Source organism: Dermacentor andersoni, chromosome 2 (genome assembly GCF_023375885.2).
Source record: "Dermacentor andersoni chromosome 2, qqDerAnde1_hic_scaffold, whole genome shotgun sequence".
In the NCBI taxonomy this organism is placed as follows: domain Eukaryota; kingdom Metazoa; phylum Arthropoda; class Arachnida; order Ixodida; family Ixodidae; genus Dermacentor; species Dermacentor andersoni.
In genome coordinates this window covers 73,145,500-73,160,240 of record NC_092815.1, presented here as the reverse complement: position 1 = coordinate 73,160,240, position 14,741 = coordinate 73,145,500, and the positions used below count along the sequence as shown (strand labels likewise).

At 43.7% G+C, this 14,741-nt stretch overlaps 2 protein-coding genes across 8 annotated transcripts in view; one reads left to right on the top strand and one right to left on the bottom strand.

Moving 5' to 3' along the window:
- Nucleotides 1–3,552, top strand: part of LOC126541842 (uncharacterized) — a 49,575-nt gene extending 46,023 nt beyond the window's left edge. For all 3 annotated transcript variants that reach the window (XM_050188786.3, XM_055076981.2, XM_055076980.2), the window contains exon 4: nt 3,398–3,552. In XM_050188786.3, coding sequence (XP_050044743.2) covers nt 3,398–3,483 — 86 coding nt within the window. In that variant the 3' untranslated portion in view covers nt 3,484–3,552. The remainder of the gene's footprint in view (nt 1–3,397) is intronic.
- ssp3 (short spindle 3) overlaps nt 1–14,741 on the bottom strand; it is a 259,626-nt gene that overhangs the window by 99,395 nt on the left and 145,490 nt on the right. The window contains exon 28 of one of the 5 annotated variants that reach the window (XM_055076978.1): nt 3,934–4,087. The exons of 3 other annotated variants lie outside the window; for them this stretch is intronic. In XM_055076978.1, the coding sequence (XP_054932953.1) occupies nt 3,998–4,087 (90 nt within the window). In that variant the 3' untranslated portion in view covers nt 3,934–3,997. One more of the 5 variants, XM_055076979.1, reaches the window with a different exon arrangement.

Sequence of the window (14,741 nt, the reverse complement as noted above, 5' to 3'; positions counted from 1 at the left end):
TTACAGCACTGGGATTGCTTTTGCAAGCTTTCTACTCATCTAGACATCAAACAATGTATAAAATAAAGCTATGCTCACCTTTCCTTCAAAGAAACTCAACCAATTTCTTGCACACATCGGGTGCAGGAATTACTTGTGAATACTTTTACCAGATCCTCTGCCTTTCATTATGGGACACAGCAGTAAATCCTATGGTCATCTCTGACATTAGGCTATCTGTAATCAACTCAAAAAAGCTAGTTTATCCTATGAATCTTTTAAAGCAATCTTTTTTCAACATCTGGCGGAGGCTAGGAAGGGGAAATTTATGCCTTCTAGCATTGCGGCTCCCACCTATGCTCATTGTTCACTTTTCTTGCACCCTTCCTCCTCGTCTAACTTGCAAAACATTTAAAAACTGTTTCTTTTTTATATTTATGAATTTATTCATTCACCACCAAGACAAGCACTTTGTGACCCCCATAATGGCAGCACACTGCATTGGAACAGATCGTGGAAGCAGACAACAGCGAACAGCTTATAAGCAGCACCACTCCGCCCGCACCTTCTGTCCCTAGCGGCAAAACTATTGAGCTAGACCAGGTGTGCTGGGCAAGGGACATCTGTACAGGTCTTGAGTTTAGTAGGTCATGGTAGAGATACCAGCAGTCATGGAGACATTGCATAATCAAGGAGAACAGCAGGCATATGTAAATATTTTTGGAAAAATCTACAAAAATTCCACAGCTACCTTTGTTCTCCACAAGGAAAGCAGAAAATCACCTATCAAGAAAAGGGTCAGGAAAGGAGACAAAATCTCTCCAATGTTATTCACTGCATGCTAAGAAGTATTAAAGCTATTATACTGGGAAGGCTTAGGATGAGGATTAACAGCGAATATCTCTACAACCTTCGGTTTGCAGATGACATTGTCCAGTTCAGCAATGCTGGCAATGAATTGCAACAAATGATTGAAGACCTTAAGCTAGAAAGTGTAAGAGTAGGGTTGAAGATTAAAATGCAGAAGACAAAGGCAATGTTCAATAGCCCGACAAGGGAACAATACTTCATCATCAGCAGTCAGCCTTCAGAGTCTGTGCAGGAATACGTTTTAAGTCAGTTACTCACAGTGGACCCTGATCATGAGAAAGTAATTAACAGAAGAATAAAAATGGGTTGGAATTGCATACAGCAGGCATTACCAAATCCCAACTGCAAGGTTACTACTGTCGTTGAAAAGTGTACAATCACTGGATTCTACTGGTGCTAACACATGGGGCAAAAACTTGGAGGTTAATGAAGAAGCTCAGGAACCAATTAGGGACCATGAAAAGAACGATAAAACGAAAAATGTTAGGCATAACCTTAAGAGACAAGAAGAGAGTGCTTTGACTCAGATCAAAAGGGGATGGCTGATATTCTAGTTAACATTAAGAGAAATAACATGGAGCTAGGCAGGCCATGTAATGTATTGGGCAGATAACCAGTGGACCATTAGATTACAGGATGGGTGGCAAGGGAAGGTAAGTGCAGTCAAGGACTGCAGAAAGTTAGATGGGGTGATGAAATTAGGTTGCAGGCACAAGATGGAATCAGGTAGTGCAAGGCAGGGGTAATTGGAGTTCGCTGGGAGAGGCCTTCGTCCTGCAGTGGTCATAGAAATAGGCTGATGACGACAATGGCGACGATTATGATAGATAAGGTAGTTGTGCCCTACATGCTCTACCCACTTACAAAGGTCCACACATGGCTGGACTGAAAGGTAGCTGTTCTGAATGTTGTAACGTGTTGGAACCTGGTGGAACTGCTTTAAAATCTTTCACAAGGTTGCTTAGACAACATACATATACATCAGATATAGGCGGAATCGTACCATGTGTCTCTCGCTGAAGGCAAACACCGCTGTGTTTCACAACATATAGGGAGTCATTGGCTCTAAGTGTTCCTATGTGGTCTGCCTCCGAAGGATCTGAACAAGCATGGCTACTTAGCATCGGTGAGATCATCAGAGCCAAAGTATTCATCACAACATGCCGAATCTTTCTTCAGCAGTAAGCAGCAGCCATGCGGAGCATATTTCCAGCATATTATTGGTGCGGCATTGTTTGCAGCTGCCAATTCCTGTGGAAAGAAGCCAGTACGGGAAGTTGTAGCCAGCGATGATGTGGCACGGAAAGCACACAAAATGGGCTTGTGACATTTGGTTGTATCCTTATCAGCGATGGCTTATTTTATTCTTACTTGTGTGCTCTTAAAGGAACACTAAAAGCAAATGTACTGAGATAGATTGGTGTTGAAATGTGCCAAAAGCATCACTTTTACCAGGCACAGTGCTTCTGTAAAATAGAAAATAATTTAAGCATAGGGATGGAATTGGCACCACCACTGTAACAACACTGTAACACTTTGTATTACATAAAATATGCCTCTTAATTATAATTTATACATTTAATTATAGTAATAAAGAAAGCCAATTCAGTTGCATTTGAACGTGAAAGAAAGTACTGCTTGGCCAATTTTATTGTATCTTCCAACAGGAGAACTTGTTAAATGATACCTCACCCAACTGCTCTGTCAATGCTATTTGCTAGTGTTCCTGTCTTATGGCAGCATCATGCTATATTTTCCAGGGCCACTTTACTATTTTTGCAAGTGTACAGCCCAGCAGAGCATGACCTGTCAAATTGACGGCAAAGCTTTTTTAGTTTTCTTGCGCATGGGGGAAATTCAAAATGTGCATTCTAATTTGTTTTCTCTGCAAGGTTTTCACTTTTCATGGCCAAGACCAGAGCAGTTTAGCTTTGACAAAGGCACATAGCCCTTGTCTCTAGCTCTCAGTACGGGCTTTTTTTTTTTTTTGGTAACAATAATCAATAAAAAAATTTTTTCCTGCCCTGTAATCCATCTTTTACTTGCTTGCCAGCATCATGTTAATAAAGCTTTAGAAGTGCTCATATAAGTTTTTTCATATAATCTTTTCATTTTGACACAGCTCCTGGCTTTTTCCTTTAATCCTTTACATGTCAAAGGAAAGATATACAGCTGCCAGTCTAAAACATCTGCTTTAAAACGAAATTCCCAGTAGTACTCCTGAACATCTCTATGACCAACAAGACTAAAAAAAAGAAAACATATGCACAGGTATATTGAACTTAGTTTACTCAAATGGCCTAAGCCTTCGCATTTTCAAGCAAGTCACATGGCATTACAGTGCTGTTGACAACAGGATCCAATGAAACCTGAAATTCCTTTAAATGTGCAACCCACACACACATTTTACATTACGACAAATTATGAATGTTGCATATTGATTGACTAACCTAAGGCTCTGGGCTCGAATGTTCAGCTCAAAGCCCCATTCTTGAACACCTACTTACAAGTCACTGCAAAGTGATTTCACATTGATTCTTCTTTGCAGAAACACAGCATGAAGCAGGAAAAACAACCACAACGGCAGAGGCAAGCGCACAGCAGAAGACCTCAGAAAGAAACAAAAGTCATTAGTCATTTGTTGACCTCATGGAAAAGACAAACGCAGGCTGTGCAAAAGCTGAACTTGGTGCTTTCCACCTTTCCTGTCTCCAGTTTTCCTCATACACATACAGCCTGAAGTGCAGCTGTACGCCAGAACTCAGGCCATGCCTCGCTGCAAGCTGCACTGGAGGCTCTGTCATCAATGCCGACACTCATTCTAATTTTCATCATCACACACAAACACTTTCGTCATCCATCTTAATTTATCATGGCACCAAATAAAGCTCAGCATCAAGGGCCCATTCCACATCCTACATTGTGAGGTGCGCTCTGGGTGCAGCTAGTGTAGAAGGCAAGCTCAGTGCACAGCCATTCTCAAGTCATTTCGTGTATGCTGTCCAGAGTCCGTTGTACTTGTACTTGTACAATGTATTACAACATAGGTGGGTTCGGGCAAATAATGTGAAACAACAGCATACCTCGGAGATCATGTGTATTGTTTGGCCAGCAAATAAACAAGCCCTTAGTTGGACATGTGTCCACTTCATAAACAATATACATAAGGGCATTCGGCTCTCCTCTTGTCACATGTGATTGGGTAACGAGCCCACTTATAGGAGCAGGGGCAAGAAATCTGTCGAAGAGAACGAGAGCCAGAGAGACACAAAGCCTGAACAAACCCCTTGGACTCTTGCTTTCATAAACTTTTTATGTTGAATCAGTGTAAGGGCCATTATCCTCCGTGAGGGAACAGGTATTGTCCTCTTTCTTGTTAACCCTTTGATGGCAGCACATACATGTAAGTGTGCAAAATACATAGCAAAATAAGCATAATCAACAAACAGATAAAATATTGTCCAAAACTTTTTCAACAAGAGGAGGCATACACTAGGCAGAAACAGGAAGTGGGCTTTACCCCAAGCCACCTATGACTTCGTTTGGAATTTCTACAGGCAGCTCTTGCCATATATGAACCATAGGTGTATATTTTATTTGCTTTTTGTGCGACGCCACTACAGCCCAAGACCTTGCATCAATCTGCCTCCTCTGAACTGCTTTAAAAAGAATGCATGTCCTATGTTACTACTCAAAACAAACAAAAGACTGTCATTCAGCATTATCTGAAGACATTCAGCAAGAAACTTTGTACTAAGTACTGAAACTCAACAAGATAAATAACTTTTTCTGTTAATTTGCCTGTAGGCACCACTTGTCAATAAAAGGCAATATGCTACAATCACATGCTGCAAGGTCACAGAAAAGCAAGGAAATCGGTGAAAGAACATGGTGAGCTCTTGTGTTATTTATCATTAGCAGCATACGAATATTCAAAACTTCAAATATGCAATTCAATTCGGAAGACACATTTACTATACAAAATACAGCTTAGACCACTTATAACGTAACCGCTTATAGTGTAGGATAGGATATAATGTGGTCTTTTCCAACTCGCGCTTATCTTCACACACAACTCAATGTGTTCGTATACCAGCTACGGTGCAGCTGTGCAAGACAAGATACTAGTTATAATGCGGTTACCAGAAAATCCTGAACACAAGCTTGGCAGTGAGTGCACTTCTCAACGAAGTGCACTGGCTGATGGAAGAGTGGCAAGGACGATGTGGTGGAAGCAACGCATAGGAAGCGAGAGAACAAGACAAAAAAAAAAAAAAAGAACAGCGGCACCTTGCTGGCTCAATAGGCTCATGGTTGCCTAGGCTACAGAGAGGTCTTTTGTTCTGGTTGCTTGTCAGTGGCATGCGGTCCGCACCAAATGCTTGCACATTCTTGCTCTTTGGCTCTGCAGTTCGTGTGTGGAAAGTATGTAAATGCAGAAGCCAACTGATCTTTTCAGACGTGGGTGAGGTCAGAAAAATGCCAGAATTATCGGGCAAGTCGCAAAAACTAATTACGATGGTAAAATCAATTTGTTATATTTTACAACCCCAGGCTAGCCGAAAAATCGGTCGAGGCTGCAAGTGCATTTCGCGTTTGCCCGTCAAAAAATGCCGATATCGCGTGCGACCTTGACTCTATGACACTGTCACCATTTTGGAATGTCGTCCACACGTGAGCTTTCTCCATTCTTACCAGTACGAGTGGATACAAGCTTTCGCTATACACATTCGCAGTAATTTCCAGCTGATTGCCCCTGAACTCCACTTCACGTGCACTCCCATCAGTTCAACCTGTGCACGTGATTTTCGCGCTAGATCTTTGTGTATTCACGTACGGGTAGGAACATATATCATGGATGAGCTTCCGCTCACAGCATGCTGCCCAAAACTATTTCCAGCAATGCATAACCCTTGTCATCTCATCTGGAGTCAGCGACCAAAGCTGCAGTTTGGTGAAAAGTCAACTAAATGCTTGGCAGTGGCTGTACGGTGGAAACCTCTATGTCAGCTACTAATCTGGCTAAGTGCCTAAAAACACATTTAAACTGAGTAGCAAACTTGGCAATGTTTTTAGACCCTCCTTCCAAAATAGGTGAGTACCACCAGGATCATTCAATAGCAAAGTGGATTAAAAACATTGCTTTAGAAAGAAGCAAGAAAATTTCCAACACCAAGGAATCCAGATATGTGCTCAACAAGGAAAGCTTCTGAATAGGCTCCTTCCAAGTCTGCACTCGCCAAACAGCTCATCAAACAGCAGCAATCTTCACTGTCACAAGCAATGGTTGAAAGTTATGTGGATTAATTTTTGGGCCAAGAAGAAGATCTGTGCGTGAGTGGTGGTGTAAGCACTGCTGGCTCGACTTGTGAAGAGATGCCTGCCAATATCAGATGCTACAGAATCCAATGAGCAGCTATTTTCACTGTCTGAAAGAAATGCGACGTGCAGGAGGATGTTGCACCTCCCCGAACATGTCAAGCAGCTATTCCTCCTTTGTGACAACATTAAATAACTGCAGTTATGATATTACCAAGCAAAAGTATTGTACTAGAGAGGTCTGTTAACCACAAAGCACATTTTTCCTGTATGTTATGTGCTGTGCAATTAATTAGCTTTTCTTTTTCTTATCTCTGGTGGGTCACAAATGTTGCATTTTTGAAAAATCAACAGTGTTCGCATTTGAAAAATATTCAATTCACACTAGGCGTTAATTATTTGAATTCACTACAAAATTTCAAATTTGATATATACACACCACTACAACAGTAGCCAATGGATTTTTTGGACTCCAAAAATTCATATTTTATGGTTATTCCAGACTTCATAAATGTAAAGTCAGGGTTTCCATAGAGCTAATGCATTTTCGCAACCGATTTTTGTGACTAATTTAGGCTCCAAGTTTGATTTTTGATTTTCTGGACTGAATCACTTGTTCCGAGACATGCTACCCAATCTTCGAGGCCGCCATGTTGGATGTTCTGCTGGCTTGGCCAGGCTCGGGTTCCGATGGCCCACTATGTATCCTCCAAGGCGCATGCTAATAGAGAGCGTGTGCCATAAAAGGGGGGGGGGGGGGGGGGGATAAACATTTATTGTAGAACCAGCACTTTATGATAGCCAGGCCTAAGCCTCCCACGAGGGTACATCGAGGGCTTGCCTTGTCGCCGCCTCACAGGCGTGCTGAGTCGCCCAGGTTTGGTTATCAAGGGCGGAGCTCCGCAGAGCCTCATGCAACCTCGACAAGAGGGTCGTGATGTTAATGTCTATGTACTGTGCTGGGCACTACCACAGCATATGCGGAAGAATTTCTCAATATATTACCTAAAGGGGAATCTGGCGCCACTGTCTATGGGAGTTTAGAATTCCAAAGAGCCCTATGCCATCATGGGAATGATGGTATATGGGTGTGCGAAGCTTGTGTTGGCTGGTGTTGTAGTATGAGGCGTCATCTAAAATATGGATATGGCTACACATATAAAGGGTTATTAAAATAAAATCTACATAAAAGGTTTTCATTCACCAATATTACAACTCTTAAAAGGACCCTGAAATGATTTTGATGATTTTCTACAAATGTACTGAGTCGTTAGAGTATGTCCTTCTGACATTAATTGACGCATCTAAGTGCTCCGCGTAAAGCGAGTAATTTATTATAAGGTTTTAAAAATGTATGTCGCTGCCAATCGCAGCACACTGCTCAGCTGAATTTTGAGCTGCCCCTACCCATATGACGTAAATTTCCCTTATAACGTCAGAAGGGCGAGCTATCCCACTGGCTGCCCAGGGCGTGTCATCAATAATTTTTCCAACTTAATGGAGAACAGATGTTCATAATAGTTAGAATGTTAGTTAATTTATTTCTATAAAGAGAAAGTAACAGAAATAGAATGCACAAGAACAATTTCTCAGTACATTTAAGCACTTCCAGCACACAGCAAGTGTCATCTTCTTGTGTTACAACGTGCTCAGTCTTGATGAAAGCCGTGCGGTCAGTGTAAGTCTGTGTTTTCGTGAGCACCATGAATCGCCTTTGTTGCATTGTGGGCTGCAAATGTAGAGACTGGCAATATGTTAAGCTGCGAAATCGTGTCCCTCTGCAAGGCAGCAGACGAGCAAAGTGGCTGCAGCACGTCGGACTATCGGTATCCAATCGGCGCCAGGGTTTTTGCGCATTTGTGGCCGCCACTTTACACCAGAGGATTACTACTACAATAGCGTTTAGCGAGTCCGGTATTCAGGTAAACGCAAGTGAGGGGACAGGGCCTGGCTGCTTGACCGTGCCGTTTTACAGGATGAGCAGAAGCGCAAACGCGAATGATCTGCACAGTGTAGCCACCTGGTGGCACAGAGCTCAACCAAACACAGTAGCAATTTTCGCCAAGTGTAATCGTTAATATGCTGTTCTTTAAATGTTTAAAATGTTTTACACTTGGTTAGAGCTATATTAGCTCTTTGTTTGGCTGGTTAAGCTCTGCGCCAACAGGTGGCTGGACCGTGCAGACAGATCAGGACACTAAATTTGCTTTATTAGCTTGAGTTTATGCCTCCACCCATCGGCTGAAACGCCTAGCTCACCTGTGGTTACCAGAATACTAGACACGTTCAGCGCTGCGACAGAATGCGTGCAACGCACGCTGCTTCGATAGCTCTCGCTTGGGGTTGGCTGCAAAGTAGCTGGCAAAGAGGTTGGAGAGGCTTCACGCGCTTGCTTTTAGAGAACCGGAAGTAGATGAGACGACGTGCCGTCAAGACGCAGAGCCAGTGAAGGCAGAGCTTAGCCCCGATCACTTGGTGAACGAGTTGCGAAGAAAATGCATGGCTATGGAGGAGGGTAACTTGTAATCGTCTGTAGCTCTCTTAATATGAGACACTTCACACAAATCCACCTTTTTCATGGTGCGACGACGCATGCGCCCTGCCCTAGCAGATTAGACGTGAAATGTTTTGGACGAGACTCCGAAAAAAAAAAAGAACGGCTCCGACACGTGCTGCCGCAAACACTCGTGCCCTGTACCGCGCTGAAACTCCACTACTAGCTTGACATTGGTGCACTGCCGAAAACATGCTCTAAAACAACTCAACTCTAAAGCAGAAAGCATCCAGAGCTCCGACTGGACTATTGAGTGGTCCGGACTGCACCATAAGCGATGTAGTTGCTGCCTTTCATTGATGGCTAGCAAACTTAACTAAAACCTTCTGTGTTACACTTGGGTGACACTTAAAAACATCACGTTGCTGAAGAAGTCTTCTTGCAGCGCCGGGCCTCACTTGCTGGTGATGACAGCATGTGCCTGACTTCACACACTCGTCAGACCAAGATGGCTGCGATCGCGCGCGTAGAAAAAGAGCTACGCGCCGCGATAAAAAGGGCTGTTTTTGCGCGGAATTCAGCTCACAGTGATGTTATAAATTGATATTGCGGACGAAATACTCTTCCCCGAGATTCGAAACTTGGTGAATTAAAGGAATATTAGCTGTAGATATCGAAAATTTCGTTTCCAAAAAATCGATTTTTTCGCGATTTTTTCGCCGCAAAGAGCCGTGTCCCCCCTTAAGTCGCGGTAACACTGGGTTGATACGAGATCGACAAGACGCTCACGTCAACGATTGGCCGACTATTCAGCACACTGTGTCGCTGAGACCACTTTATCATACCAGAGCGAAAACCACCGAGCGCAAGTAGTCGTATACTGCGACATACTTTTTTCTCGACGGCCTTGATAAAATCATCGTGCTCACCATCGTTCGACTGAACCGACTGCGCAATCAGCCGTCGAACCAACAACGCAATAGCCACAGCGCCTTCGCTTGTATATATAATTAATCCTGCTCAAGATGAGTCAAGCCACACCTACGAGGTTGAAATACAGAAGCTTCAGCCCTCCCAAGTCATGCACATGAAGTTTGAGCCAATGTTGATCCTGTTCAGCGAAGATGAACAGGATCATGACTGATCCTGGCGGCATTGAGTTCGTGCACCCGCTACTGGAGGACCTAACTGAAAAGTAAGCAAGTAAGGATGAAGGAAACTGTTTTCATAGTTCAGTTCTGTCCTTAGCGATTTGAAATCAACTGCTTCTGACTTCGCAGGGCGTGCCACAATAAGTGTCAAGCGGCGACAGCGCTTGCCACTTTTCGTGAGAGAACACCGCCTATAAATGAGCACTCATGCGACCACACTTTTCTTTAATAGTGCTTCATGGCACGCACAAAAGCGAGAATCCCTAATCACTCAAATAAAAGCGAGAATCAATAATAAATTAACAGTGCCTAATAAACTAAGTAGCCGGGTCACAGTTGCCATTGTTTAAGTGACTTGGCCGCTCATATGCGCAGATATCTACGTTTTGCTATGTTTCGACATTATTTCATATCACTGATACACATTTTCCCCATTATTTGACGCTAACAACAATCTATGGCTGTAGTTGTCGTTGTAAAGAAGTGCACCACTTCAGTAAATCCGACGCGGAGGGCTGCGCTTGAAGACTTACTGAAAAGCGAAATGTCAATTGAATGTGTAAAAAAAACACAAAAAACTATGTGCAAGTGCAGAAATCAGCGACAAGAAACTCCAAGGCAGCCACGTCAGCAGGCGGAACTGAGCGTGCCTTTATCGGCCGCACTGTTAGCACAACAGCGCACTCGGGCCTGCTCACCCAGTAGTCGGTGAATGCTACATGGCTTCCAGGAAATGAAATGCTGCCCCGGAGGAGCCATTAATAATTATTCGCGATTCACGAAGCGCACAACCGACATGCACTCAACATGGGCGCAGGTACACAAATGGACCCAGCGAAAGCCCCGGCACCCTTCCAAAACATTTCCAGTCGCGTGCAGCAGAGGGCAGCACTGCTGAAAATTCAGAATATACAATTCAAAGATAAATAACCCAGCAATAGTGTCTGAAAAAAATAAATGCTGAGTACACCACCGTTCTTCAGATACAGAAAAGAAACTAAGACCACTTTATGGCTCATGCCATGCAGTGAAGCAGCTCCTGGATTTTGTGAAGCATAGGTGCACTCTGGCGCCCACTTTACGCATGCTTCAGACTAAGTGCTATCCAAACCTGGCCCTTTTCCACACGATCACTCCTGAGGCTTTTAGCTCTACTTGCCCCGACTGTGGGGCTATTAGCAATCTCGCACACATGCTCTGGCGATGCCCCTCGTTACAGGGACCCAATCGCATCATGGAAGAATGGAGCTCTGCCATCCAGAGCTCAGAGCTTTCACATCAAACTTGGGCAGTCCAGAGAGCCCACGATGCGCCGGTTAGGCTCGGCCTACCAGTCCCCACGTGGGAGCGGCCTGCAGCTCTGCCATAGGGCAAAGCTTCTCAGGACCTCGTAATTAAAGTTCTTTGTCTGTCTGCAGGTGCACTCCGCACTTTTCCCACAAGACGTCTGGTTATTGTTCAACTTTGCAATCCTTTTAACACATTTTGCATTTCCTCTTTTTCGGAATCTTCTGAGGATGGTCCGATGAGAAGTCCAAGGAACATACTTCGCCAGTTCATCTAGAGTCACTAGAGTCATGCACCTCATCCAGGACCGATTGCTCTGTGTAGCGGGGCAACTACAAGATTATGCATGCAAGCATATCTGTTTACATTTTTGCAGATTGGCTGTATCACCTCTGCAGAGAAGATGAGTAGAAAGAAATCCCACGCCTTTGTAAACTGTCTTGCGCTGATTCATAGTGCTGGCCCGAGATGTGCTATGGGCGGCCTTCTTTGCATGAACGAAAGTTCCTTTGCTGCCAACGGCAGCACATCATAACCAAGCGAAGTATGCACCTTGAAAATAATCAGTAGAGCTCAGGTCATGCAAAAAGGTTGGTAGATAAGCGCGCACAAGGAAGGAGACCGCTCAAGGCCGTAAAGGAAACTCGCCGGTGAACAGCTGCCAATGTCCATGCTGACTCAAAACATTGTCGTCGTCAGAGCTTGAATCTGCTTTGCTCTTATCTTCGTAATCATAACTCGAGTCCTCATCCCTTAATTCAAGTGTAGGTGCAGCACAGTTTCAAGCAGAACGCTTTTCTCACAACACAGCCACGCAGGACGATGCCATCGAAGCGACTTTCGATAACTGCACAGTGACACTGGCAGCGTCCCTTGCCAGGATTTTACAAGAGAAGCGTTACCGAAACTCTTGGAAACTGGTTGCAATAGCCAGATGCATGTGTTGGACATGTGGTGGACCTCCAGAAGTACACTTGCATTTCATTTCATTTTATTGCGAAGCAATACTACTTTACGTCGCACTTCAGCCCGTTCCGTGGCGAGGCGGTGGTAGGCACCATTGACCTTTAGCGTGACCTCGCTGCGTGACGTCACACCACGTGACCTAGAGTGACGTCACACCAGCTGTGTAAAAACGGGGCCCCATCTCACGCCGTCGCGAGGCGAGGCGGTAGCCACCAACGGCGGCCTAACTCCCGCTCCTCTCACCAGGGGTGCTACTATTGCTTCGCAATCACCAGGCTTAACCAAGCTAAGCCACGGCCGCTTTTTTATTCCTTAAAGACCCCGAAACGGGGTATTACATAAGGAATGGGTTACACAGAAATAAGCAGAAACCATGTGTTAATCTATGGTGAAAGGTGATTGGTGACGCTTCCTATGAAGGTGGATGGACAAGGGATGGCAGCGGTGTCGCCCGGAAGGCCATTCCAGTCAGCAGCTGTACAAGGAAAAAATGACGTAGAAAAGGTAACGGTGCGTGCACGTGGGCGCGCGACTTGAAGAGGATGACCAGTGCGACTAGATATGCGTGTTGGTGGAACAATGTATGGCGGGATACCCATCGAGCTATGAAAAAGTTTATAGAATAAAGAAAGACTGGCGATACGGCGGCGACATGAGAGAAGGGATAAATTAGATTCTAATTTTAGTGATGACACACTCACATCATAAGTATACGAACGATGAATGAATCTAGTGGCACGGTTTTGAAGTGACTCAAGGGGGTCTTGAATATAAGCTTGTCGTGGGTTCCAAATTGGTGAAGCATATTCCAATTTTGTTCGAACGAGAGTTTTATAAGCTAACAATTTTACGTTCTTAGTTGTGTTATGTAGATGACGTCGCAAAAATCCAAGTGTTTTATTTGCAGATGATATGACGTTAGTGACGTGCAAAGCCCAAGAAAGGTCATGGCAGAAAGTGACTCCCAGATACTTAGATTGAACTGCTTCGACAAGAGCGCTGTTAATCGCATATGAAAAAACAAGTGGAAAGCGGCGGCAGTTGAAAGATAAGGTTTTGCATTTGTGAGGGTTAAGTTCCATTAGCCAATCATCGCACCATTGCTTTACATGGTTAAGATCACTTTGAAGGGTTAATTGATCAGAGGCGTTGGCAACAGTGCGATAAATAACACAGTCATCGGCAAACATTCGGATATTACAAGATACATGCGTTGGTAGGTCGTTAATGTATATAAAGAATAAAAGCGGGCCAAGTACGGACCCTTGCGGAATGCCTGATGTTACTGGAAGGGAAGCAGAGGTAGTATTGTTCACAAAAACAGCCTGAGAGCGGTTATGTAGAAATTCACGGATCCAATTTATGATGTCGGGGTGAAGATTTAACAGTGAAAGTTTGAGTAGAAGGCGTTTATGGGGTACTTTTTCAAACGCTTTCGCGAAGTCCAGAAAAATGGCGTCAGTCTGAAAATTGCAATCTAAGTTTGCATGTAAGTCGTGCGCAAACATGGCCAGTTGAGTTTCGCACGAGAAACCTCTGCGAAATCCATGCTGCGCAGGATTGAAGAAGTTATTCGAATCGAGAAAGTCCATGACATGTGTGTAAATGACATGCTCCATGATTTTGCATGGGATACTGGTTAAAGAAATGGGTCAGTAGTTTAGCGGTGATTCTCTGATACCTGACTTGAAGACTGGAATGACCTTTCCGTATTTCCAATCGGCAGGAAGCTGGCCCGTGGAAAGTGACTGTGAGTACAGTAAACACAAAAATGATGCACAAATGTTTTGAATGTTAATTAGAAATTTTGAGGTAATGTTATCGATCCCGGCTGATGAAGATAGTTTAAGTTTGTCAATTATGGCAGAAATTCCAGATGCGACAAAGAAAATTGGCGGCATAACAGTTCCGAAGACATTGGATTGTACAGGGGGTGGCATGTCGGTTTCTTTACTAAATACGGATGAAAAGGCGGTGTTGAACATATTAGCACATTCAAAGTCGGTGGCCACTTCACCTGATTTTTTCGTAAGAGCGACAGTGGATGCGTGGTTTGGATTTATAATCTGCCAAAATTTTCTGGGGTTGGTAGTCAGCATTTTCGGCAAGTCAGTGTGGAAAAAAGAATGCTTAGCGTTGCGAATTGCCGTTAGGTATGTTTTTTCAGCTGTATAATATTTCAGCCACGCGTTTTCATTATCCCGCAGCTTGGCGGAGCGGGACAGGCGTTTTTTCTTGTTTTCTAGTCTTTTAAGTGTTTTAGTAAACCATGGTTTTTGAGAGCAGGCACGGAAAATAAATTTAGGGATGAATTAGTCGACTAATATATCTATTTTATCCTTAAATAGCATCCAGTTTTCATGCACTAAGCGACAATGAAAATTTTCTTGGAATATTGGAAGAAAAGGATTTAGTTCTTTATTTATAGCGGTGTAATTTCCCTTGTCGTAGAGTCATATGGTCTTTTTGGTGGTTTGTCGTTTTAGTGGAGTAATTATAAAGTCAGCTTGAACTACTTTGTGGTCACTTATTTCTGGCAAGTATGAGATGGATTTTATGGTTTCAGGGATACTGGTTAGTATTAAGTCTAAAATGCTTTCACAATCTTGGGTTACACGGGTTGGTTTGGATATGATCTGAGTAAGGTTAAAATTAAGGAAAACATTTATAAACTC